Below are 26,165 nucleotides of genomic sequence, written 5' to 3'. Positions count from 1 at the left end.
AATGAACTGGAAACATAGTACTCATCCTTGAGGGTGCTTGTGGATGGTGAAACAAGACGTGAGCATCTCACCGGAAACGTCCGTATCTTATTCACTCTTTTTACAGAGTCCAGTCTAAAGGGATGACTCGCTCAAGGATACAAGATTTGCCCGAACCAGCTCCTTTAGCTCTCACGCAAACTACTGGATCGAGTGGAGCTAGAAAGTTGGAAATCTACACCCAATGTAGAATCTGATGATTTCGAATACGGGATGCATAAGATTGAGTTTTGCTCCTGCAATAGTACGCCGTCAACCTGACTTCTTAAGAACAGAAAAAGAGATAGGCTCGTATATCGTTCAGGAAGGGCTGCGCAAATACAAGCGCATGCAATATAGCATGGGTTTTGTGCTACCGATACGTTATTAACCTGATTCGCAGAACCCATGGTAGTCATTACCAGCCAAAAATGATGCTTTATCTCAGAACCATCCACATCATTCATTTCAGGGCATCGACTTGCTAGTTCTAGATAGTTTTGGTTGCCGGCCCGAAACCGACGGGAAAAGAATAAGGGATTCTCCATCATCCCTTCTTCTTGCCTTTTTCCTTGTTATCTTGCTCCTCCTTGTGCAAGAAGGCGGCATCCTTTTCGCCCTTTGCCGCAGCGGCCTCCTGCTCTTTCTTGGAGTCACTTTCTTCCTGCTGCTGTCGGTTCTGAATCTTATTCTCTATCAGGTCATGGAATGCGGTGATGGCCCGTATCAGGCTACTTAGGTAGATAGCCATGAGCTGGTCGTTTGTTTTGGTGCTCATTGCCCGGGCCAGCTCGCTGTTCTCGACTGGCGAAGGCGGCTCCGCGCCGTTGATGCGGGGGGTAGTCTCGGGTGTTGAAAGGTTCGGAAGAAGGTTGAAAACATCCTGAAGGTTGCCCAAGATGGAGTGATTGACGGGTAGCTCGTGATCGAGAACCTTTTGAAGGTAGTGGCCTATGTCGCGCAATCGCAGATGAAGACCTTGCAACGACTGAAGCTGGGAAGTTATGCGGGTCGAGAGAGTTCCAACCGCGACATCTCTTATGTCCCGGAGCAAGTGCTCCACACCGATCTCCTCTGCCTCTTCCGCCTCAATTATCGATGGTGTATGAACGAAGGTCTTCGACGTGGTAGTACCGTCCTGTGTTTGCAATGGATTAGCTACTTATACGTAGCTGGAGGGAGCAAACTGCTACTACTCACATCCTTAATCTCCTCAACAGCAAAGTATGCATCCGTTGGGACGCCAACCTCCTTCGGTTGGACGTCAATGATGACCAGAAGCGGGTTCGGGGTGTATCGCTTGAAGAGCTCGTTGATCTCGAGATCTGAGGCCCGCAGCTTAGGACCGGAGTGATACCAGCCTATCAGCTTCTCACGGGCGTTGATTTTCTTGAACATGTCATTCATGGACTCGACAAAGTTGTGGTCCAGGAACCAGACAGAGGGGTCCTTCTCGTCCTCCTCGAAGGGGACTGAATACAACATATACGGATCAGTGACCACAGCCTGGACGGCGGAGAGAAAGGAACGTACCGGCGAAGCTGTTTGACACGCGCACGTTCTTTCCATCATTCTGACCGAGTAGAACGCCGACGACACGTTTCCGGGTGCCCTTTGCGGATCGCCCGTAGTGGTCTGCTACAGAGAGGAGGACAAGGGGAGCGACGGAGACGGTGCGCGTCACGAGGGAGAGGGTCTCCGCCGTGGTGGCAGGCATGGCGGAGGAGGAGACTATGAGACTCGAGGCGGATTAGGGGAGATGAGGGGACGTGACCCGTGGTGGGAGGAGCAAGGTGGAAAGAAGGAGGGGTTCTGGCTGGAGATGGATGACGGCGAGCTCAGCGGTGCTGTGTTGGAGCTCCGTCTGGTCTGGTCGAGCCGCAGCTGCGTGCAAGCCACCGAGAGCATCAGCCACCGAGACACCGCCACATAAGCACAGCCGCAACCCTTCTGATGCCTGCGCGCCTGAGGCCGACACACGTGACCCGCGCCTCCTTGGGCCCGAGACGGAGACGATCGTGAAGCCACGAGAAGCTCTCGCGATGTTCGCCCAGCAGCACGATGGATCTCTGGCCTCTGGTCGGTTCGTCCGGAGCACGAGACGGTGGTCGGGGCGCCCTGCGGTGTCGGGCCAGCGGCGTGGGTCTCTTCTCCAGAAACGCACGCCTCGGACGCGCGGGAGCTCCAAGTCTTTCGCTCTCCGCCCGGCCCTGCTTCTGCTAAACCTCGCTTCCGTCCAACCTGGCCAAATCCTCCCTTTCCTCTTCCACGCCTCTTCGCCGCCTACTTCCCTAGCCTTATATACTCTCCCCTCTACTCCCTCCTCGTCCTCGAAGTCCGTGAAGACCTTGGTCAGGTCCCCGTCTTCTCTCCGCATTCCGAAATGGCGCCCGTCACCGAGCAGACCGTCGAGGGTCTCAAGGATACCATCGCGAAGCTGGAGGCGCGGGTCGCTCAATTGGAGGACCGCGTCGATGGCTCCAAGCCAAAGTCTCTCTCCGAACAGATGCGCATTATTCTGATGGGTCCTCCTGGCGCAGGTTCGCCTCCCCGCAGCTTTTTTTTTTTCGTGGCGTGGTATCGATCATGCTGACAGAAATTCCGGACAGGCAAGGGAACCCAGGCGCCAAGAATCAAGGACAAGTTCTGCGTGTGCCACCTAGTGAGCAGTGCCATCAACTCCCGCGCGGCGATTTTACTTGGCTAATTAGTTCCTTCTTCACCTTTCAAAGGCTACCGGTGACATGCTGCGTTCTCAGGTTGCCAAACAGACTCCGCTCGGAAAGGAGGCCAAGAAGATCATGGACCAGGGTGGCCTGGTCAGTGACGAGATCATGGTCAACATGATCAAGCATGAGCTCGACACCAACAAGGAGTGCCAGAACGGGTATGTTGACACCTGCTTTGCCGCGGTCCAGATCAGTGTGTCCTGACAGCTGGTCTCTTAGCTTCATCCTTGACGGCTTCCCACGCACGGTTGCACAGGCCGAGCGCTTGGACGACATGCTCGAGAAGCGGAAGCAGAAGCTTCAGCACGCCATCGAGCTGCAGATCGACGACGCTCTTTTGGTCGCGCGCATTACAGGACGCCTGGTTCACCCGGCGTCTGGACGGTCATACCACAGGATCTTCAACCCTCCCAAGGAGGATATGAAGGATGATGTTACCGGCGAGCCGCTGATCCAGCGATCGGACGACAACGCCGACACGCTCAAGAAGCGTCTTGCCACGTACCACGCACAGACCGCCCCCGTTGTCGACTACTACAAGAAGACCGGCATCTGGAGAGGCATCGATGCGAGCCAGGAGCCTGGCCAGGTGTGGAAGAGTCTCCTTGGTGTTTTTGAGAGGAAGAACTAGACGGCTCTCATGTTCCGCTTTTGTTATTTTTTGCAAAACCTTCAGGTCAACTCGGAAAACATAGAATTTCCCGAGAAAACGGCAACTGGAGATTTTGATGGATGAGTCCACGACTGTGTCATGCGGATAAAAAAAGGGGGTTTCCATCTGCTCCTGTCTTAGTCCATTGGCGGGTTATAGGTGAGCGAACTATTCTCGTACATAGACCGCTGCGAGAACTGGGTGTTCCTGTATAGTATGTACTATCTCGCATTCAATTGAACACCAGCTGCCATTCCATTTATTTTGTTTGGAATCTGCAGTTTGTCAGACTTGCCGCATGCTTTCTTTACCCCCTGATTAGATTTACAAGTCTCTTAAGGGCGGCATTGTCTCGACCTTAGCTCTCGTCGCTGCGCGTCTTGTTCTTAGTTCCATGGACTCAACACTGTCCTGCTGTAAGCGGGGGCGAAAATTTCCAAACCCAGGACGTGGGGCGATCTGTGGAATACAGCCCTCTTATAAGTATCGGATGGGAGTTGCAATTTGTTAGCCCCTTTCGGGGCCTGCCAAATCGTGAGACGTCAAAGTTTACTCTCTTAGTTGGGCTTATGGTTACCCATGGACAGGTTTATACCGAGACGGGAGCTTTTCCTTTCCCATGGTATCCAAAGAGCTAGCTATGTCATTTCAGGTTTATATCCGGGGATCCATCATTCTTGTCTACGTCATCTCTAGGTATCAGGTTCGTCCAACAATAGCGGCTGAGACATATAGGACAACTCTCTACAGCTGCAGGGGGTAGACCGTCGACTCGATCTTCTCTGGATATGTCAACCCTCCCTGTCTCCGGGCTTCATCCATGACTTCCATGATAACGATGCTCTCCTCCCAAGGCAGCCCCTCGCTCTCGAGCTTGCCGTCACGCAGACAGCGCGCTGCCTCATCTGCCTCCCAGTACATACCCTTCCCATCACCGGGGAACTGGAATTCAACCTCCTTGACGGGTGCAGCGTCCTTTCCTGGCTCCTTGCGTGGGATCAAGCGATACCGCTCGGGTCGGAATGCGGGTCCGTCAACCTGGATCTCACCCTTTGTTCCCTGGATACGGATTGCTGGGCGGGAGGAGTTCTTCTCGTCCGGGTCGGTCGCGATGCGGAGATGCGTCATGGAGACAGCCTGGGACTGGAGGTTGGGCTTGTTGGATGGGGTGGTCGTAGGGAAGGTGAGCAGGATGGTAGTCGCCTCATCGGCGCCGGTGAGGTGGTAAGGCGTGAGGTGTGCAGAGATGGCAGAAGGAGGTTTACGCTGTGAGGGAGGGAGAGTGTGGTAAAGGGTTTGGAAGACCCAAGTGAGGGAGTAGATGCCCACTGTTGGAGAAGCTCGCCGTCAGTGAAATGGCGTTTCTTTGTCGTCGTTGGGCGATGATGACAGCATAACTCACAGTCAAGCAAGGCGCCGCCGGCCAGATCCATGTTGACCATCCGGTGCTTCGTCCCCCACTTCTCCTCGACGTCGTCCCCGAAACTGTTGTCCGCTATAACCCGCAGGACCTCACCGATCTCCCCCTTCTGGATCAAGTCCCGAACCTGGATGCTCAGCGGGAAGTACCGTGTCCAGACGGCCTCCATCAGGAACAGGTTCTTCCTCCTCGCCGTCTCACACAGGATCTTTGTCTGCGCCGCATTGACCGTGAACGGCTTCTCGCACAGGACATGCTTCCCCGCCTCCAGGGCGAGCATCGCGTTCTGGAAGTGGTGCGAATGCGGCGTCGCGATGTAGACGATGTCGACATTGGGGTCCGCTACGAGCTCCTCGTACGAGCCGTACGCGACGCAGGGCGCCGGCACGCCCAGGTCCGCGATGAATTTCTCCGCGCGGGCCTTGGACGATGACGAGGCCACCGCGGTGACGGTGTGAGAGACGTCATCGGCACCGCGCAGGCGAGGGTCGATCAGGAGGTCTCTGGTGAAGACTGCAGGAGTGCCGCAATAATGGTCAGATAGACTGTCGATGCATTGATCTTTCTACCCTACCGGGATTACAATAGTAGTAGTAGTAAATATAGACGCAGACGCACCCTCAGCGATCCAACCCGTGGCTGTGGAAATTTTTGAAACTTGTTAGCTAGGAACCTTACATATTCATCCAATTATTCGATTGTAGGTTTAAAAGCGAATCGATGCACAGAAATATGATGTATGCAGAAGGGGGAAGGGAATATGGTTTTCGTACCCATGATACCCCACCGGGCATTGTACGGCGCCATAGTTGCTATCAGAAGAGAGTTCGGCTTAAGTATGTTTTAAAGATCTCCAAGTCAAGTGGACGACGTCGGCGCAGTACCAGGGTGGGAAAGCGATTGAGTTAGGATAAGCTTACTGGGACGAAGGGCGAAGAAGTTAGGGACGACAGAGAAGGGGGATGGAGGGAAAGATTCCACGGTTGCGTATCGGCGGCTCGTTGGAGAGCCGTAGATACTTCTGGATGCTACCAACCGCCTTCGATAGAGGTGGGGGGAAACAAACTTGGAAGACCGCTCGGGTCGGATCGGCTACCAAGTCAAGTCTGCTGCGTTGTTTTCTATTTTTGTTTTTCTTTTACTACTTTGGATCCTGTCCTAGAACACGTGTAATGTGACATTCGATTTGATTATCTGTACAGTATCGAATGTGTTTTTCTCCAAGCTACCCTGCCTCTCCTTTTGGAACCTAATACTACCATATCAATGTAACCGAAAACAAGGCTGCTGTCTTTCGCCCATGTCCCGCCAAAGTCAGAGAACCGCCTGGTAAATGCATCGACTTAATATGACCATCTGAACACCAAGAAAACATGCCATATATGAACCAACCAAGGTGAAGCCCAGCTCAAAGCAGAAAACTGCGTATAGAAACATAGACCGCAGAACTGAGAGTCGGAAATTGGTATAAGAAGCATGCCGCTGTGACGGACGAACGGAAAAAAAGCGTACGGTGAAGAGAGAAGAAGAAAAAGGAAAAAATGTAGAAGACAAAATATGAAGAACATAATTATGAGACGGGCTCCGTCTTGATTCGAACGTTATGTCCAGGAGAGTCGTTTTCCTAAGAATAAGTCAGTAAATGTGAGATTTGCAGTTCGCAGCGGATGGGGACCTACCTCCGCCTTTCGCTTCCCCAGAACTGAGTCCGGAGTGCCAGTTCGCCCCAAGGGCGTTCCTCCACGCCCCGGAGCTGGTCCGTCCTTTGTGACCTCGGCGTAACAGCTGCCGTGGTACACTCGGCTGCCCACCTTGACCGCATCCTGCCAGATCCAGTCCTGTACCTCCTCCGACCATGTCGATTCAAATTTCTCCTGACAGATCGGACACGGCGTGTTTCGCAATGCTGCATCGTTAGGTGCGCGGATCCATTGTTTCTGCGGACCCTTCTTGGCCTGGCTGCTATCAGCCGCCGCTCCACCGCCGTTCACTCCACTATCAGCAGGGCCCTGGTCATCGTCATAATCGCGCGACTTGATCCAATCCTGTTCGGGCGTTAGCAAGGAGTTATAGCAGGTAAGCGAGGATGGGAATACTGACCCGCTCGTCAACATACCAGCTACGGTTCTGACCGCGCTTCGCAGCCTCCGCCATTCGTTGGTTAGTTCTGAAATGCCAGTCCAGATGTCGCGCTTTCTTCTCTTTGCCCTCCTCGTTGGCAAAGAAACGACGACCGCAAGTTCCACAACGATTGGCCCTCGCTTCGTAAAGAGTAGCGATCAAAGTATGCCGTGGTCTAAAAGTTAAGAGTTAGCAGTGATAGATAGTGGATTGCGGACTGTAGGACTTACATCTTTATAGATGCGGTGCTCATCTGCACGTTGATGGTAATATCGGATGAGGTAGACGTTTGTGGGGTTGAAACAGGAGGTGTATATCTCACTTGGCCTGGGAGGATGAAAGGAAGGTTGGGGAACGCGGGAGCGGCCTGTGGCGTAGATGTGGCAGAAGTAACAGGAGGCAGAAGTCCGCGGGCTCTGAGTGCTGAGATCAGGTCCGACGTTGCCGGTGCTGCAGAAGATGCTTGCGGTGTTGTCGTTGGTTGAACTTGCGGGAAAGGATTGGGAGGTTGAGGCGGAGGAGTAGGCTGCTGGCGGTTGCCTGTAGCCTTGATCAGCTCAGCCAGAGTACCTGGATTGAGCAATTGCTGCAAGTTTGGTGGCTGGATCTGCTGCGGAATGGAATGGGTTGGAGGAGTTGAAACAGCTGGTGGCGGAACAGGAGGAAGGTTTGGAGGGAGAGTCTGCGTAGGCTGCGGGGTTGGCCTCGAGGGCGCAAGTGCAGTGACTTGATCCCGGACAAGCTTGAGCTGATCCTGGGGCAGTTCCTGGCGCTGCAGGATGGCTTGGAGGTCGAGCAAAGCCTTGAGACGTTGCTGAACAGAAGGGTCAAGAGGACTATTCGCGAAGTCGGTCCGGGCAGTCGCTATCAGAGCTTCTATGTCACGGTGCAGAGCGCCAAGGTCGACGGCATCTTGACGAGGCTGCGACGCAGATTGAGGGTACTGCTGGGGCGTTTGTGAATATCGGGGAGGGTATTGCTCGGGCTGTCGCGATGTTAGAAGCCGTATACAAGGCTTGCTAGAAGGAGGTTGCCACTTACCGCAGATGGATAGCCATAGGACTGTCCGTTGGTATTATATTGGGGAGGGAAGTTCTGGTTCGATGAAGAAGGATATCTCATCGCTGCCTGCGGCGGAGTGGGAGTATTGGACCAGCCTGGAGGTGTTGCAGCTCCGCGGCCACGACCAAGCAGCTCCTGCTGGCTCCTGGCCTGTTGCTGCTGGAGGGCCGCTGTTCTCGCCTTGATCAGAGCATTCTCGATACTGCGTGTAATTTCAACAGGGAAGACCGGCCTGGTATCCAATGACCCGGGGACTGGTTCCTTCCATGTCTTGAGCATCTCATCAAGCTTTTTCCGGGTCTGCGAGTCGACTAGCGTGTATGCATTCATGAAGGTCTGGTAGAGGTTGCGCCCCAGGAATAGCGTGTAGGGGGTTCCTACATTCTTGACGACAGAGTCGACTACATAGAGAGCGGGTAGCTTTTGGGATGGTGGTGTCTACAGAGAACAATTAGAACCGTCCTTCCAAAACACACTACGAAGACATTGTACATAATGAAGTACAGCACAAAACAACATGAGCATAAGGAAAGAAAATGAAGCACCTACAGTTCGTATATGGTTCTCCAGCACCCGGGAGATGGCCATCGCATGCTCCGTGTTCTCCTTGGCTATGACTGTCAGGTTGCTGATCTGGAATTTGTCGTTCGTAGTTAGATCCTCGAGGGAGTTCTTGTAGTCCTCGGCAACTTCATCTGACGCGAGCCCCGACGACATGATGGGCAGTCAATATACAGAGGCTGATGTCCGTCGGGGAGATGGGTTCAAGAAAGGAGAGTTTGACAAAATGGAGGTGGGTTGAGAGGCAAACAATGGCAATGTGCCTTCTGCCTGGCTCAATAGAGACGTTTATCTTTTTTTCTTCTTCTGTTTGCGTCTTTCTTCTTCTGTGTTTTTTTCTTTGCTTTTCTTCTTTTTCTTCTCTTTTCCTTTTTTAGATTTTTTTCTGTTTCTTTTCCTCTCCTTTATTCCTGCAAAATGGTCTCCTGGAAGAGCAAGAAGTGGAAAGAGAAGGCGGAATTTGTAGAATGCTTGCTAGCTATCTTCGCGAGACTGAAACAACAGGTCCATGCGAGTGCAACCAATCATAAAAAAAGAGAACCTGTAGTCACCCTCCAGCTGTATATCCACCTCACCAGATGTCCTGCCTAATTGACCTTGCTTGCAGAGAACGAGCAGCAGAAGAAACGGAAAATAGGAAGAGGTCGAGGTGGCTGATGTAGGTAAGCAGGAAGGACGAGCAACCGGAGGAATGGAGGGTTGACGAAGAACGCTGCACTGAGGAAAGAAGCAGAAGAGGGAGAAAAATGGGGAAAAGACAGGCGTAGAGACAACGCCGCCAAGGGATGCGCGCTACAGACAGGACAAAGGCGAAGAAGTGCGGAGGATTGAGAAGAGCGACGGAAAAGCAGAGGCGCGAGGGCGAGGTCGGCCCGGCGGCTGAGTCAGCGGCCGCCGGGATGACGCAGGGCGACGGCGAGGCGCATCGAAGCAGCAACAACGAAGAGCATCGAAGAACCTCTGAACATCCAGACTCTCTTGATCAGCTCCTTGATCTCTATATCTGCTTTGTAGGGTTTTGCCGTGGATCTACTGCCCATCATGAAGCTGGCTCTTCTCGTCCTGTCCATCCTCCTCGGTCTCCTCTCCTTCACCCAGGCTGTGAAGACCCAGAAGTCCTTTGTGGTTACCTATCCCCATGATACACCAGATTCGGTTCTGAACCAGGCCAAGCAAGCCATCACAGATGCCGTATGTTGAGCATCTATTCCTCCACTTTTGTTATCTCGGCGGTGCTCCCAACTAACTGTACTCCCTTAACGACAGGGCGGTGTCATCACCCATGAATACCGTAGGTTCTGGCATCCCCTTATAGATTGATTGTTCTATCGCTAACAGAGAATGATTCTTTCAGAACTAATCAAGTGAGTGCTTTTCCGACCATTTCCGCCTTCACCAGATCACAAAGCTAACGACATGACATCAGAGGGTTCGCCGCAAAGGCTTCGGCCAATGTCATCGAGAGCGTATCGACTCTATCTGCAGCCTATAACCCCTTTATCGAGGAGGACAAGGTTGTTACCGCTGACGGTGACTTTGTTGGCGAGGATCATGTGTTCTGAGCTGGTCGCGCAAAGCCGTTCGAGGAGCAGCGACCGGTTGCGCGCCGTCTGCCTCGACGGTCGTGGTGACGAGCGTGCTACGGTGCTAGGTCTGCGAACCACCCGCTAATTACAGATTGAAATGCACGTTGATAAATTGGCATGCACTATGGCGACTACTTGTTGGATGATGGTCTCTGGTATCGGTACTGTACATTGTTCTTCTGCGGCGTCTTGGTGCCTGGTTTCTAGTACTTTTTGCACTACATGCATACGTTAATATATTCTTTCCGGACACAACATAAAGAATTCGTAGTCTGCGCCTTGATCAATATAATCCCCAGAAATCCTCGACTGTACAAAGTTATTCTTTGCGTGGCATCCGTCAAAAGCATTAATTAATGCGGCGGAGACAACGGCCCTTTATTTAGTCCATGTGGACCCGCGGATCTCGCGACGCTCCGACAGTCGCGACTCGATCTGAACATACAAATTAGCTGTCTCTTGCCCTTCTTCCCCGCCCCTTTCCTCAGCAGCATGTCGGGCTGTTAGCGCTTCAACCCAGTAATCGCTTAAAGTCGTCATCCTGAATTCGCATCCGTTCCCAAAATCCCGCGCGCCATGGCGACCGAACTCAACGTCGCCAAGGTCCTGCTGGAGTGGATCAATAGCTTCTCCCTGGGCAAGACACTTCGGTCGACCGATGAGCTGACCGACGGGATTATCCTGTGGGAGATCTTGCAGGATATAGACCCGCAGTACTTCCTCGACGAACTTCCTGAGCGTAACCCATCAGACCACTGGGTCCCTAAATGGCAGAACCTGAAGCATGTTCACAAGCTGTTGATCAGCTACATCCGGAAACAGAACGAGGACGAACTGCCATCAGGTCTCGACACGTCGCCGGACCTCAAAGCTATTGCGGAGGCCAACTCCGTCAAGGAGACCAACAAGCTCCTCAAGCTACTCCTGATCGCCGCAATCAGCTCACCCAACGCGGCGACCTACGTGACTACGCTTCAGGAATTGAGCACATCGACCCAAGAGGGGCTAAAGGATATCATACAGGAGGCGCAAAATGGCCACCATGATGAATTCGAAGGGAGCGATGAAGACCGAGCCCAGCTCTCGAAGCGGGACCTGGCCGTCGACCCCGAGCTACAGTTTGAGGAGCGGATAGGGAAGCTTCTCGCGGAAAACGATCGGCTGACAGACGAGAAGAAGGAAATGGAGAAGGCATTGGAAGACCTACATAACCGTCTGGCTCGCCTTCAGGAAAATAACGACACCTTGCAGAGCCGCCTCGCCTCAACGGAGGACCGGCTAGTGACCCTGAAGTCCGGGAAGGGAGACCTTGGTATCAATGCCAAAGCGCTGGAGAGTAAGACCCGTCAACAAGAGGATCTTATCGCGTCTCAGGAGGCGAAGCTTGCCGCTTCTCAGGATGAAATTGACAGTCTGCGGATGTCCCTGGAGTCATTGCGGGTCAAGAACCAGCGGTTCCAGAAACTACAAGATGACTACGATGAACTCAAAACCGAGAGGGATCTCCTTTCGCGCAAGGCCAACGCCGCAGAGAAATACCGTCAAAAGCTACAGGCAAGCCAGGATTTTGAAAAGGAGAACCAGGCGCTTAAGAACCAGATCAAGGACCTCCAGCAGCAGTTGAAGGATGCCGATTCGAACCAGAAGTGGTCCTCCGAGCGTGATGTGGAGCTCGAGGAGTATAGACGCGTGCTGCCACGGATTGAACAGGACCGTCACGAAATCCAGAACCTTAAGAAACAGCTAGAATTCAACAACCATGCTCTTACGGAGCGTCTTCAAAGCGCGGAAGAGCAGCGCGAGAGAGATGAAGCCATGATAAGCGAATTGCGAGAGCGGATCCGAGAGCTCGAGGGCTCTCCCGGAAGCCCATCTCTTACGCCCGGCACCACGACCCCAAAATTGCAAGGCACCCTACAAAAAGACTTCGATGATATCGGCACCAAAGAGGCACAACTGTCAGTTAGCTTACCCGGATTACTTTTTGCGTAGACTGACCCCTACCAGGAAGGCAGAAAACGAAGAGCTAAAGAAGGAAATAGAGAAATTGAAAGGTTCTGGCGCATCAGTGCAGGTAAGACAGAAGTCAACTCGAGGGACGCTGCGTGATGCTTACTATGGCTTCCTCAGCTGGGTTCTCATTTAGAGGCCTACTCGGAAAATCTCGTCCTAATCGCACAGCTTGCCCAAGCAAAATCCACTCAGAGGTATGACAGCCCGCGGACTGTAATGGTACCTTAGGACTGATGGGCGATACAGTGCGGAGTACTGGAAATTGTATGAGCAGTATACGGACATCCGACAGAAGCTTGCAAATGCTGAAGATGTTGTTGAAACCACAAAGCGACAGCTCGAAGACGCGAGATCAGAGCGTAAGTCGTTCCTGGCCTCCTATGCTAGTCTGTCTGATTAGTTTACTGATTGCTTTACAGTTGGCCTTGTCGATAAGGAGAAGCTTGACATGGTTAACGAAGTCAAGGAAACTAATTCTGCGGAGTTGAACAAGGTTCGAGGCGACTGGGATGCGCTTACGCAGAAAATCCACCACCTCGAAGCCGAAGTCGATGCTAGCCAGGCTCTTGCGAGGGAGGTATGCGCCGAGCGCGATGAGCTACGGGAGGTGCTTGAGAAGAAGCGAGCCGAGATTCATGCCGAGGACCAAGACTTGATAAACGAGATTCAGACGCTGCTCAATGAATTTGCCGCCCTCGCAAACAACCCCGGCTCAGCTGATAAGTCCAGCTTCGAGCTACTGAAGCAGTTTGCAGAGACGTCGGAGAAGAGTGCAGACAGACTGGCAAAGCGTGCAGAGGTCAGTAAGACAGTTTCCTCTTTTGAAGACTTTTTCGAATTCTTTCTGGTCAAGAATCTTGATGAAGCGCGGCCATTTGAGACGTTCGCTGCTGCTCCTATTTCTCAAAAGCCCAAAAAGTCCTCCAGTGGTGCTCTTGCTTGGAACAGAATCACTTTCTTCACGAAGAAAGGGGCTATTGTTTCGCCTTAAACGATTCTACGTCTCGGAGTTTCCGATTTGCTTCTTCTTGCAGTGTTATTAACTCATGATACCCCCCTATGTCTTCTACTGCTCTCTTACCAGAGATATTTTCGACTCTTTCTTGATACATCTTACGTTTGTTTGGTCCATCATTTGATAGATGACTAACGCCTGATACAAACTGCAGCACATTGACCAACAAAACGAGCATATCCACTCCCTCCAAGATCGCATCAGACACTTTGAAGAGAACGAAGACACCGTCAGCAAGGAGAGAGAGGTTAGTAGATCGCCTCATGATCACTATTTCTTGGATATCTTAGTTCTTCTCTCCCAATTTACTTTGTAGTCACGCTGCTCTTAGGCTAATGGCCAAAATACAGGTTGAACTTCAAAAGATCATTGATTCTCAGTCACGGGAGCTCGCCCTCGTGTGTTCCGCTTGGTTCGATCTCCAAGGCCGCCTACAAAATAGCAATGTCACCGTTGCGCGGTATCGTCACCCGGCATCCAGCGCCGGCGCTGGGTCCGACGCACAGAAGAGCTGGCTCGCGAAGCAAAGGAGCATTGTTGCGGGTGCGGGTAATCGCAGGTAAAAGAGCAGAAATATAAACTCGGAACAGAAGACAGAAGTGTGGTATCGCATCCGTCTGTCCGCCAGTTAAGATGATATGTTTTTATTTATTTATTATTTTTTTTTTTCGTTATGCATTCCATTCGAAAGACACCTTAGGATACAACATGAGATTGATCAGGTAGAGATCGGGGCACTTCCTGGAACATTGTCCACTATATTCCTTTTGCCTTTTTATCCTTTTCTTCTCCTTTTCTACAGTACAAATACCACCATTGCACTTTGGCTTCCATGTAACTGACTTTCCTTGTACGAGAACCGAGATTGGCGGAACACCGTACCACATAAAACTTTATACAGTACAGTCTTGCAACGGCTCTATATATGGCACTACAGTTTTACACGTCTTCACATGCTGTCAGATTGTCATCGACAACGAAATGGATGGACTCCGCATTCAGTTAAAGAAAGGAAAGAGAGAAACGAGACCCGACTTTCATATAGCTAGTTCAGCAGAACCAGAAGTCGTGGTGGTTCGTCTGAAGCTCCGCAGGCGCATCGATATATATAATTGTTAAGCTGTAAATAGGAAAGTAGACCCGTTTCTGATAAATGGCCGTCCAGCGAGGCTATGCTTGAATATCCAGCATGCAAAGCGTGCCATGAACACAGCCAGTGGTTGAGCATGATTTGAAAAAAAAGCAAGCGCAGCTGCACGTCACTACCAAGAGCGTTAAATCTTACCCCTGGAGCTAGAGAGAGTACGAGGATGTGTCATTGAATCGAGTTCAATTAATCGTAGCATGAAAACGGACCGTTTTAGCCCGATCCCATCTTTTCTTTTCACATGCCATCATATATACTGTACATCATCACGCTAGTTTACATTTTATTTTTTAAAAGAGAACCTTGTCCGTCCAAACCGAGGCTTGGCAGAAAATGGCCTCAGATTGCCTTGTCGCAGTGGGGAGTCTTGATAGGTTGATGCAAGATGCGGGAGTTCTGTTACACCCATTGTCTCGGATTCTTCAGGACATCCATAATCTCCCTTTCCTTCTCCTTGTCTTCTGCGTTCGCCTCCTCGTCCAGATCCGCGGTCGTAGTTTCAGTCCTGGTTCCTGAAACCGGATCCATATATGCCCAGCTGGCTGTTCGAGGAAGACTCATCAAAATGCTCTCAATACGGGCATTAGGGGTGCGCAGACCGAAGCTTGTGCCACGGTCGTAGACAAGGTTGAATTCAACATAGCGTCCCCGGCGAAGCTGCTGCCATTCTTTCTGGGCGGGCGTGTATGGCATGTCCTTACGTCGCTCAAGGATCGGTATGTAGGAGGGGAGGAATGAGGACAGGGCGTCTGTCACGAATGAGAAGAGAGTCTCTTGCGGGTTTTGCGACGATGAAGAGGAGCTTGCCAGGAAACTGGCGTCAAGGTCATCGAAGAAGATACCACCGACACCGCGAGCTTCGCCGCGGTGAGGCAGATAAAAGTATTTGTCACACCATTCTTTAAATTTAGGGTAATATGTCGCATCGTGTCTGTCGCAGGCCTCCTTTATTGTCTGGTGAAAGTGCTTGCAGTCTTCAGGGAAGAGGTACGAAGGCGTCAAATCAGTGCCGCCTCCAAACCACCAATTCTTGTCCCCATTGAGGGGGTCTTTTGGATCCGATGTCTCGAAATACCGGTAGTTTAGATGCACCGTTGGTGCCATTGGGTTATGAGGGTGTAAGACAAGGGATAGCCCTGCCGCAAAGAAGCTCAGGGAATCCACGTCAGCCGCAACAAATGACTTGTGATCTGCGCGCATCTTTTCGATCGCAGCCCGAGGCAGCTCGCCATATACGACAGATACATTGACCCCGGCTTTCTCGAAGACATTTCCATCCTGAAGAACACAGGAAATACCGCCACCGCCATTGGGACGTGTCCAGGTGTCTGTCTTGAACGGTTTCCCGTCTATCCTACTCAATTCTTCCGTGATCTTCTTCTGATGTTCCTTAATAAGTTTTTCCATGCGCAGACGCATAGGTGAAGACTCGTTTATTGTCGACTGCCGTCTGAGGGCCTCGTCTAACTCCACTATAGATGGAGAGTCCAATTCAGTCACCTCATCGTTCATCTGGATAGTGTATTGCGTTAGAAGAAGTAATTAATTCGATTGCCTAAGAGACATACCATAGAGTAAATAAGAGCACCGACAAACGGGATACCAATTGCTAGTCGGAGGTACGGCCTCCAGACTGTGAACCACTGTGATTGATCGGGCTTCTTTTCCGTCGAATACCTGCAAAACTGCCCCCGATAGAAGCGAGAGGGAAATTGGCCCTTCCTGAAGGACTGTCGATATATCGACCTCGACAGAGGCGCATAATGGCGGGGAGAAGCCATGGCTGAGGAATTGAAGTATTTGTGGGCCTGGCCTCGGGAACAGATCTCCCTGTCAAATTCAGAACATGAACGACCCGGAATAAGAGACAATGCTCCAAGGGCACAATGAAAAGTGAGTGTATCAGCGCCCTTTAGCCGTCACGACACCCGGAAGGAAATCCACCGGACAAAGTCAACGCGGAACATACTGAGGATGCCGGACAGAGTGCCGCACGAGGGTCTGTTGTTTGTCCTGTTTGTTCCGTTAGTTGGTTATCGGGGAGTCGGAGCCGGGGGCCGGTTGGAATGAGCAGTTTGCATTGTTTGTCTGCAATCATCGGCTGATGATAAGAGAACCACTCTCCGTATCAAGGACCCGAGTTTCACGGAAAAAGGGCCTGTGACGCAGATCCCATCTTGTGTAGGAGCCGATATGCGTAAGGACGGCATGCTGCAGGAACAGGTGACAGAAATACGGTCACAGGAGCTGCCTGGCGGCCTGGGCCAGGTGGAGTCTGGTTGATAGAAGAAGCGGAGCTACTAGTAGACCTAGAGCGGAGCTATGACGATTGATGGGCACTCCAGAGACCCTTCTGCCTGCTGATACCAACCCAACTCAGGGTCTCTCTAAGCGCTGGCTCATCTGGATGGAGATGAACTCCGTCAACAGACCGTATATCTGGCATGAGGACGAACAGGAGCGGTGATCGTTCAGCCTGTCTGCCTGAGGGTGAGTCACGTGTGGGGATTCACCGCCTGCCCGGACCTGTAGCGCTAGGCCGCATCCAACCTAGCGGACTCACCGTCTGGATTACGCGGGGCTGAGAGGTCGCCTTCCCGCCTTCCTGCTTCACCCAACTTGCAACCTCCACCCATCACGTCTCGCTGCTCGCCATCCTGTAACCTCATCTTTCCTTCTCCTTTGCTTTCTGCTGCCTCCCACCGATCTACTCCAATACTCTATCCTACCCGTCGCTACAACAACACCCTTCTTTCGTACGTCTCATATCGTTTATCGCGACAGCTATCATCATGCGCTCCAAGTTCAAGGACGAGCACCCCTTCGAGAAGCGCAAGGCAGAGGCCGAACGGATCCGCCAGAAATACGCCGACCGCATCCCGGTATGCTATTATTTTGCTCCCCTATAATGATAATATCTCCTTTCGTAGCACTTTGTGTCGTCGATGCCGCTGGAGAGCTCTCACCGCCTATTGCCGCTTATTTGGCATTTACTGATCGATCCATGTTTCACAGGTGATCTGTGAGAAGGTCGAGAAGTCAGACATCGCTACCATCGACAAGAAGAAGTACCTCGTTCCCGCAGACCTTACCGTCGGCCAGTTTGTCTACGTCATCCGCAAGCGCATCAAGCTCTCTCCGGAGAAGGCCATCTTCATCTTCGTCGATGAGGTTCTGCCACCAACTGCTGCTCTGATGAGCAGCATCTACGACGAACACAAGGATGAAGATGGTTTCCTGTATATCACGTACGTGTCCTTTATCTATCTGGGAAAGAAACTGAGGTCTCTAACTGCCCGCTACAGATACTCCGGCGAGAACACGTTTGGTGACTGCTAGATGGCTCGAAGACGTCAACATACGCCCCAGCTGTCAAGTTCGTCTCGTATACAGGATGTTTGTCGGAGTCTAGGACAAGGATCAGAACGACATGGTTGTGAGATAACAGGGGCTGGCTCGATATGGCGGTGGGTTTTTATCATATGCGCGGGCGTTATATGGGTTTTCTACATTTCCTTAGTGACCTTGCTTGCAAATCTTTCTCTAAGGGTCGTTAATTATTGAGTATATCTTTAACTGTTTTTTCTTCTTTCCCTTGGGCGCAGACCGAATCTCTCCTTTTTTTGAATGCGAAGTGCCCTTCTTTGCTCCTTCGCTCCGTCGTGAAATGACTGGGCAGCAACCGCCCGAAGAGAAAGTGAGCAGGGAGGCTTATATGTTGACTTGCAGCCTCTACTTGTTGACCGCTCCCTCTAGGGTCACGACGCAGATGAAGATGCCCTCCGAAGTCAGCTCGCTAAGTTATGTATCAAACTTGACATATATCCTGTCCATGTAATCATTCTATACGAAACCTGTCTCGTTTAGATAGTGTAGACAGACCCTAATGCATTCTTTCCCTACTATCTGCTAAGATACCATGAATTATATCTCCATCCCACGCTCTGAGTCATCGATATGTCAGCGACATCGTCATGTGATCCTCGATTCGCATTACTTGGCTGCTAGGGGTCAGACTGTCGGGAAAGCTCCCAGTTTAGAAGTTTACGGAGACTTCAAGACAGATAGATCTATGCCTGATAATGGGAGACGAAACGATATGACGTAAGATTCCGAACTATATTCTAGCCATAGGTATCAAGTACTGTAGCATATAGGTTCCTGACATTCATAGCGTCGATTTGGCTGAAGGAAAAACAAAGGTCAAAAAATCAAGGAGAAAGACCTACAACAGACGGGATTCGCTGGTGGTCACCCAGCCAACTACTAACCGCCCGGCGTGTGGCTTAAGTACGGCTGAGCGGATGGGAAGCCCTGCTTTCCACACCCTATGGTCGTAGGTAGCAGGAAACTGTTTAACATGAAACATGGCATCCCTTATCCTCTTTAAGGCCTGAATTCCCCGCATGCCAGGACCAACGGACAAGCTCAATGCTGTAGCATTCAATTCATCCCAGATGTTCAAGTGCTACTATTAATGGTTGAGTTGACTGAGAGCTGTTGATGAGTTCATTTAAGGCACAAAAAAAAAACTCCAACAAGACACTTATTACAGAAAAACAGAAAATGAACTTCTGTAATCTCCATCTTAGGAACATGTCATTTTGACAGCCATATCTAACGACAGACAGAGTGTCCCGGCAGGCCAGGCACTTGCAGATGAATGCATATCTACTTTGTACTAGGTGATTTTCCAGGCTGCCAACAGTGGCTTCCTGGCAGTCTTGAATCTTGAACACTCCAATATATTCACCTTACATGCCTATCACATCCACCTCCTCTTCCATGTGGTTAACCATCTTGATTGTTTGGGGATAGCATAGTTGTTACTGCTATATAAACGATCCTCAGCTGCCACCCATGTCCTTCGAAATTCTACGGAATAGCAACCTCGAAGGGTGCAGTTCTCCGTGACAGGTTTAGCATGTCATTTTCGTGAAAGGTGTTCAATAACGGACAAATGTCGTTATTTCGACACCAGGCCTCGCAATCATACTGTCCTGTCTGTGACGGCAGGAAGAACAGAAGTTCTACCTAGGTAGGACTAACCTAGGTACTCCACAACAGGTATTATCGACCTGTCACATGTTCCAGAAGACAGCGGCAAACGCGTCATATTATTTCCTTGGACGTTGGGAGAGTTGATCGTTCCCCCACGCCAGATATGACTCGACAGGTGAAGAGAAAAAGAAATGTGTTGAACATTGCTTTTGTCTGTTTGTTTTTATGGACAGACCGTGTGGTTCCGAGGTCCCAAGGAGGTTCTCCGACGCCCAGGCCATATCGGGACTAGCGCCATCTGGCCGTCGCGTGCCCTAAAAATTTGGAGACTCCAACTCGGAGATTGAGCTCGTCCGGTCTTGGGAGCATTTCGGAGGCTTGCTACTTTTCTTTCTCTTCGGCACCGTTTCGATCGATTGCTCGCGTTTTCCCTTCGTGCCTCTTCCTTCCTTGACACCTTCCTTCTTCTTCTCGTCTCCCCTCGTTAAATTTAATTGAAGGGTTAAAATGTCGCCAGCGATCGCACAGGCCGGTGCCGGCTCTGCCGCAAAGGATGTCAAGAAGGAGTCGGCGACCGCTCGACTGCTGGGCTCTGGTAAGTGATCTATGAACAGCTCCCGAGACGAGTAGATATATGCTTACAGTGCGCCAGGTTCTGCCGGTATTGCAGAGTTGTTGGTTTTCCACCCAGTACGACTCACTGATTTTGTGCCCCTCATTACGCCTCGATACTGATGCCATGTGAAGGTCGACACCACCGCGAAGCGATTGATGAGCAACCAGAGCCGGGTAAGAAGCAGATCTTAGTTTGAGGTAGTTGAATTGGAGAACTGACTGATTTCTCATCTCAGATCACTTCTGTTAACGCTCTGAACCAAGTCGTCTTCAAGGAATACGCCAATGCGTCGGTCCTCCGTAAATTCACTTCTCTCTTCCCCGGTCTCGGATATGCGGCGGGCTACAAGGTGGGTCTTGATTGGAGGAAGGCTCAAAAGATGGCCATAGCTCGTTACAACGGCTAACGTCCGGGCTTCAGGTCCTCCAAAGAATATACAAGTACGGCGGCCAGCCTTTCGTCCGGGACTATCTGGCCAAGCATCACGGTGCCGACTTTGACAATGCCTTTGGAAAGGGAACTGGAAAGGCTATCATGCACGCTACCGCTGGAAGGTATGGCTCCTCAAGACTATCATTGTCAAATTGGTATTCGTCGCTGACTTTACAACAGTCTTATTGGTATTGGAGAGATCGTCCTCTTGCCATTGGACGTCCTGAAGATCAAGCGCCAGACCAACCCAGATGCCTTCCGTGGACGTGGTCTCTTCAAGATTATTGCCGATGAGGGCATGGGACTGTATCGTGGTGCCGGCTGGACGGCTGCCCGTAACGCTCCTGGATCTTTCGCGGTATGCTTCTCTTCCACTACCCTGTTCGGCATAGATTTCCTGACACACGGCAGCTCTTCGGTGGTTCCGCCTTCGCCAAGGAGTATATCTACAGCCTCAAGGACTACAACAAGGCAAGCTGGACGCAGAACTTCGTCGCCTCCGTCGCCGGTGCTAGCGCATCCCTGATCGTGTCCGCACCACTCGACGTGATCAAGACCCGTATCCAGAACCGCAACTTCGAGAACCCCGAGTCTGGCTTCCGGATCGTCGCCAGCATGGCCAAGAATGAAGGCTTCACCAGCTTCTTCAAGGGCTTGACCCCCAAGCTGCTGATGACCGGACCCAAGCTGGTCTTCAGTTTCTGGCTGGCACAGACCTTGATCCCAGCCTTTGGCCAGGTCGTCTAGATCTGATTAAAGGCTCTCTCTCTATAATACCAGCCTTTGTGTTTCACTTGTTTTGCTCTGCTCCCATATGTTGACTATCTTCACCGTCTTGGAGTCATTGGGGCCTCACAGCGGATTTCAGTTCTTGTTACGTTTCTTATAGAGGCTCTTTGAGCATCGGACACCTTATTGAATTGTTATGGTTTATGTAGTTATGTGAAAGGAAAAGAAAAAAATAGAGCAGGATACTCCACTTCATGACTGGTTCAAGCTGCCACAAATTCAGCTTCCACATTTGTACTGTACTCAGGACCTTGCATATCAGAAATCTGAGGTCCAGGACTACTAGTAGTCAATGGATTCGTACCAGCTACCTACGAATCTAGATGAAGATAATGAAATGAATATCCTACGTCAGTCCATTTTCTGCGTGGTTTGATTACATTAGGTACATTTACATTGTACAGTACCATTCTATTGGCACACGTCATGATAACATCCTGAAGGATAGATAATGCCCCACGTATGAAATGCAGGGACTTTGGCAGCGACTGGAAGCAACTTTAATTAAAACTTAGGATTGATCTAAATTAGCCGTCGTATTATTATTATTATTATTATTATTATTATTATTATTATTATTATTATTATTATTATTATTATTATTATTATTATTATTATTATTATTATTATTATTATTATTATTATTTAGATATACTTATTTTACTATTAGTATATATATCTCTAGTATCTCTTACTCTAAAGTGTTTACAAACTATACTATTCTAATTTTCTCTATTTATTTAAGCAGATTATTTATTTATAGCTCTTACTATATCTAGAGCCTCTAATTAATTAAAAGCAGATAAATAATCTAGCTTAGCTAGTGTAGCTAATATAGCTTTAGTATTTATTATATCTATTATATCTTTTATATCTGGTGTAACTGGCTTAGCTAATCCATCTGAAACTCTTTAAATACTATTATAAGTAATAACTCTTGTAAAATTCTTCTTTTGCCTGCCTACAGAATTTCTCTAATAATATATTTAAAGTTAACTTTATTTGCAGTTTTAGATTAATTGTGCTATTAGATATCTTCTTATTAAACTAAAAATCTAAGAATTAAATAATATAGTAAAGATCTAATATATATATTTAATATTATTTTATAGTTACTTTAATATATTTTATAAAGACTTCTACTTACTCTTAATTAGTTTATTACTATCTGAAATTAATTATAGATTAATATATAAAAAGCACTTCACTCTCTAAATATATATATATATATATATATAATCTTTAATAGCTTTTCTATTTAAACTTTCTTAAATATTGTATTTTTATCTTTCAATACAGACCAAGAAATAAATAGACAATTATGTGTAGATATACATCTATATAGCTTTATTTTAAAACTCTATTGATAATGTAGCTTCTTTAAGTATAGTTTATATACTCTTCTTAGTTAAATAAATAGCTTGCTTAACACAACTTCTAATATAATATATATAATATAGTAAGTTCTATTTGTAGACTATACTTCTTTTTCTATATTTTATCTTTTTTAAAAGTTTGTCTATATTATTAATTCTTATAATCTTTAACATGTATTCACTCTCTAGCTCTATCTATTTTCTTCACTTCTTTAAAGCTTCTAAAGCAGTATCTCTTATTAGAATTAGAATAATCTAGTATTTGCAACTACAGTTATTATTAATCTTAACAAATTAGTAATTGTTACTAATAGTTACTGGCTTAATTTACTCTAAAAGTTTACTCTTTTTATATTTTTCTCTTTGCTTTTTTATTATTTTTGTAAAAATATATACTTTACAGACTTTCAGTTCTATATAATAAGAAATCAGTTTCTTAGTTAATAATAAGATATAGATTTTATAGCTTTTCTTTTCTACTATAATTTATACATTTATACTATATATTATACTTCTTTTTCTCTGCTTTCTCTCTATATATATAGAGATCTAGTTTAAGCATATTATTTATCTCTAGCACTAAAAGCATATTCTTTAATATTCTTTGCAAACTATTTAACTATATAAAGATTGCTTTTATAAATAGTATATATAATAAGTATATATTTCTAATAGAATAATATCCTATTACTGATAATAACTTTTATGCAATCTACATTTACAGGTTGCTTAAATTAACACCAGGTTTATATTCAGGCTAGAGATATAGAGAATATTCTTTAAGATTATCTTACAGTAATAAGCATTACTTAGTTATACTATTCTAAGTTCTTTAATTGGTAGTTAACTATCTTCTATACAGACTATCTGGCTAGTCTTTATTAATTATATCTTAAAGAACAGTTTATAATTGCTAGTTATATAAAATATTATAACAGTATCTGTAATTTTTATTATTCTTAACAGTAATAATAGTTTATCCTTTAGTATAATAAAATTATTATATAATATATTATATATATGCTTAAAATCAGTAATAGCTAGATACAAATAGTATACTTTTTTACTATTAGAGCTTAATAATTTAGCTATATGCATATTCTTATTCTTTAAAGGTTCCGAATCTGTTAATATATACTACTCTCTCTCTAATTCAGAAGCTGATATATAATATATATATGCCTTTTTGGAATTTCTCTTCTTTTGCCTAGCTTGAATTTGTTCTTACAGTTTTTTAAGCTTTAAGCAATCTGAGCATCTATCTTAAAAAATATTTATTATAAAGAATGCAGCTCAGTTTCTTTCTTTCTTTTTATACAGATTAATACAAGTTAGAGCTATCTTTTCTCTTATAATTACTGCTGCTGAAATAACTATCTTACTATTAGAGACTTCTCTTATAATAGATCTTCTTTTCTCTATTAGATCTGCAGTATTTATTATAATAATAATAATCTTTTTAATTCTTATAATGTTCTTAAAACTATATATATTTTTATTCTTTTTATTATTAAGTTGATCTTTTTACTGGAGACACTTAAACATCCTTAATTTTATTATTATTATATGTCTGCCTATTAATAGCGTAATAGAGGTCTGAACCGCTTAGTGCTTCAGACTGCTCAGTGTTCAATTATATAGATATCTTAGTTCTTCGTACTTAATAGTATATTATTACCTAGTTATATACTAGCAGGTTAACAGGCTAATCTACTATTAACTATATATACTCAGTAAACACTCTACTTTACCTTAATTAATTGTATTAGTTAGTTACTTTATTATATTTAATCTAGTCTAAGTGTTACAGCACAGCCTAGAGACTATAAGCAGGACAGATAAGGGGGATTCTATTATGTGATAATGGATTAAAATAATCTATCTGAACCTTTGATCTATTTGGATTCTTAATCCAACCTGACCTTTGATTCATCTATAGTCATGATTCACCAGATAGGTATTTTTGGGCAGAACTAAGAGTGTGTAACAAATTAAGCGCTGTCTAAGACTGATACTGAGATTCAGCAAGATGTTAGCAAATTAGGCAAGTCTCTAACAGACATATTAGAATAATGATATAATATAGCAGAATATGGAGATCAAACAACAATAATAAATAACAAGTTTAAAAGATTAAAGACTGTAGTTCAGAAGCTCTAAAAGAAACTTTAAGAGAAAAATAGAATAGCTTTAATATATATTATAACTTTTCTACAGAATAAGAATTATACTAATCTTTTAAAGACAGACTTATTTTAACAGAACAAAAATTCAGAAATTTTTAATAATAATAGAACTGTATCTTCAAATCAGCATAACAAGAAGACTAATAAAGTGTTATATATAGCAGTATATCTTTAAAAGACAGTGTTTAAATAGTTTGAACCATACCTAAGAGACTATATAAAACAGACTTAACAACAGTAAAGAAGATACTAAGATAGTATTTACAAACTATATAAAGTTTAAGCACTGTATAGAACAGTTCTTTAAAAATATAAATACTAAATATACTGTAGATAGAAGAATTTAATAACTTTAATAGACAGAATTAGTAATTTAATATTTCTCAGAATTTTAGCAATTAAGCTTGTAACTAAAATAGAATTAAGCAATACTGATATTACAGTATTACAAGAGTCTTAAAGAGAAGGTTAAATATAAACTTATAAGAATAAACTAATCAGACACTGAACATATTAGTTAGTATAGCAATAAAGATTAATAACTAAATATCAGTAATTACTAGAGGCAGATAATTATATAAGATTTTTCAATTTAATCAGTTTCTATATACAATAGTATAAATATTACTCTGCAAATGTCTACAGAATTCTACTACAGTTATTAATACTAACTAGGCTTATAAATTTGTTAAATGCCATTCTAAGCTGCATACAAAATATAATTAAAGAATTATATACTAGTATGTAAAGTAGAAGAATTTAAAAGTTATAATACTATAGTTTTAAACTATATATACAGCTATTCAGAAATATAATATATATAAAGATAATATCTAAAATTTTAATAAAACTAGCTTTGTAATAGAGCTCTGCTTAACTTTTAAAATTATTACTGCAGTAGAATGTAATAAAAGGCCTTATCTGTACAGTTATTTAGAGAAACTATAAATAAGTTGCAATTATTAAGATTGTAAGTTTAAAGAGGATTTATATACTACTAGTAATTATCTTAAAAGCAGCATCTTAACAGACTGCTTGATATTAAAAATCTGCACTTTTTAAAGACTGATAGATTGCAACTAGTAAGAATAGCTAGACAACAGATAAAATAGGCCTTTACTAGTTAAAAGAGGTATTTAAACTATATTCTAAATGCTATATAACTAGTGTAAAGCAGTTGCTTATTCTTAATAGCTATAGTAGCTATTTAACTGCAGAGTTTAATACTTTCTACAGAAAGAATGCAATTATCTATCTTTACATATCTATATATGTCTCTTATCTTCTATAACTATTTAATGTTGATGTTTTTGGCCTACTTAAGCATACATATAGAAAACTGCTTGAAAACAGAATAATTGCTGGCAATAACTATATTAACAAGAAAGACTCTATCTCTATATTTATTTGCTTGTGTAAAAATATTTACCAAATAATATAT

General features: G+C 46.3%; 9 protein-coding genes across 9 annotated transcripts; 5 read left to right on the top strand and 4 right to left on the bottom strand.

The window, feature by feature from the left end:
• Positions 1 to 565: 565 nt before the first annotated feature.
• Positions 566 to 1,735, bottom strand: VTN00DRAFT_8583 (uncharacterized protein; the record flags this gene model as incomplete). The annotated part of the gene is made up of 3 exons (XM_069435452.1): positions 566 to 1,156; positions 1,219 to 1,490; positions 1,552 to 1,735. The coding sequence occupies 3 exons, from the start codon at positions 1,733 to 1,735 to the stop codon at positions 566 to 568; spliced, it is 1,047 nt and encodes a 348-aa protein (XP_069285397.1).
• Positions 1,736 to 1,777: 42 nt separating this feature from the next.
• VTN00DRAFT_8582 (uncharacterized protein) lies at positions 1,778 to 3,378 on the top strand (the record flags this gene model as incomplete). Its single annotated transcript, XM_069435451.1, has 6 exons — positions 1,778 to 1,890; positions 1,958 to 2,097; positions 2,154 to 2,558; positions 2,628 to 2,680; positions 2,751 to 2,905; positions 2,967 to 3,378. The coding sequence occupies 6 exons, from the start codon at positions 1,778 to 1,780 to the stop codon at positions 3,376 to 3,378; spliced, it is 1,278 nt and encodes a 425-aa protein (XP_069285396.1).
• Positions 3,379 to 4,143: 765 nt separating this feature from the next.
• Positions 4,144 to 5,626, bottom strand: VTN00DRAFT_8581 (uncharacterized protein; the record flags this gene model as incomplete). The annotated part of the gene is made up of 4 exons (XM_069435450.1): positions 4,144 to 4,727; positions 4,802 to 5,332; positions 5,438 to 5,458; positions 5,593 to 5,626. 4 exons carry the CDS (start codon positions 5,624 to 5,626, stop codon positions 4,144 to 4,146), a joined length of 1,170 nt encoding a protein of 389 aa, XP_069285395.1.
• A 763-nt stretch (positions 5,627 to 6,389) lies between these two features.
• Positions 6,390 to 8,719, bottom strand: VTN00DRAFT_8580 (uncharacterized protein; the record flags this gene model as incomplete). Its single annotated transcript, XM_069435449.1, has 6 exons — positions 6,390 to 6,443; positions 6,499 to 6,864; positions 6,920 to 7,115; positions 7,171 to 7,925; positions 7,982 to 8,440; positions 8,552 to 8,719. The coding sequence occupies 6 exons, from the start codon at positions 8,717 to 8,719 to the stop codon at positions 6,390 to 6,392; spliced, it is 1,998 nt and encodes a 665-aa protein (XP_069285394.1).
• Positions 8,720 to 9,604: 885 nt separating this feature from the next.
• VTN00DRAFT_8579 (uncharacterized protein) lies at positions 9,605 to 10,125 on the top strand (the record flags this gene model as incomplete). Its single annotated transcript, XM_069435447.1, has 4 exons — positions 9,605 to 9,754; positions 9,830 to 9,854; positions 9,918 to 9,927; positions 9,990 to 10,125. The coding sequence occupies 4 exons, from the start codon at positions 9,605 to 9,607 to the stop codon at positions 10,123 to 10,125; spliced, it is 321 nt and encodes a 106-aa protein (XP_069285393.1).
• A 600-nt stretch (positions 10,126 to 10,725) lies between these two features.
• On the top strand, positions 10,726 to 13,740 carry VTN00DRAFT_8578 (uncharacterized protein; the record flags this gene model as incomplete). Its single annotated transcript, XM_069435446.1, has 7 exons — positions 10,726 to 12,107; positions 12,157 to 12,223; positions 12,280 to 12,356; positions 12,409 to 12,521; positions 12,582 to 12,961; positions 13,332 to 13,424; positions 13,528 to 13,740. The coding sequence occupies 7 exons, from the start codon at positions 10,726 to 10,728 to the stop codon at positions 13,738 to 13,740; spliced, it is 2,325 nt and encodes a 774-aa protein (XP_069285392.1).
• Positions 13,741 to 14,723: 983 nt separating this feature from the next.
• VTN00DRAFT_8577 (uncharacterized protein) lies at positions 14,724 to 16,105 on the bottom strand (the record flags this gene model as incomplete). Its single annotated transcript, XM_069435445.1, has 2 exons — positions 14,724 to 15,836; positions 15,893 to 16,105. The coding sequence occupies 2 exons, from the start codon at positions 16,103 to 16,105 to the stop codon at positions 14,724 to 14,726; spliced, it is 1,326 nt and encodes a 441-aa protein (XP_069285391.1).
• Positions 16,106 to 17,116: 1,011 nt separating this feature from the next.
• On the top strand, positions 17,117 to 17,663 carry VTN00DRAFT_8576 (uncharacterized protein; the record flags this gene model as incomplete). The annotated part of the gene is made up of 3 exons (XM_069435444.1): positions 17,117 to 17,206; positions 17,340 to 17,572; positions 17,630 to 17,663. The coding sequence occupies 3 exons, from the start codon at positions 17,117 to 17,119 to the stop codon at positions 17,661 to 17,663; spliced, it is 357 nt and encodes a 118-aa protein (XP_069285390.1).
• Positions 17,664 to 19,832: 2,169 nt separating this feature from the next.
• On the top strand, positions 19,833 to 21,120 carry VTN00DRAFT_8575 (uncharacterized protein; the record flags this gene model as incomplete). The annotated part of the gene is made up of 7 exons (XM_069435443.1): positions 19,833 to 19,920; positions 19,978 to 20,015; positions 20,073 to 20,114; positions 20,177 to 20,290; positions 20,362 to 20,495; positions 20,554 to 20,731; positions 20,785 to 21,120. The coding sequence occupies 7 exons, from the start codon at positions 19,833 to 19,835 to the stop codon at positions 21,118 to 21,120; spliced, it is 930 nt and encodes a 309-aa protein (XP_069285389.1).
• Between the last annotated feature and the right edge of the window lie 5,045 nt (positions 21,121 to 26,165).

The sequence above is a fragment of the Thermoascus crustaceus genome, assembly GCF_041956765.1.
Source record: "Thermoascus crustaceus strain CBS 181.67 unplaced genomic scaffold VTN00scaffold_6, whole genome shotgun sequence".
In the NCBI taxonomy this organism is placed as follows: domain Eukaryota; kingdom Fungi; phylum Ascomycota; class Eurotiomycetes; order Eurotiales; family Thermoascaceae; genus Thermoascus; species Thermoascus crustaceus.
Note: the sequence above shows the minus strand (reverse complement) of the source record. Positions and strands in the feature narration are given on the sequence as shown.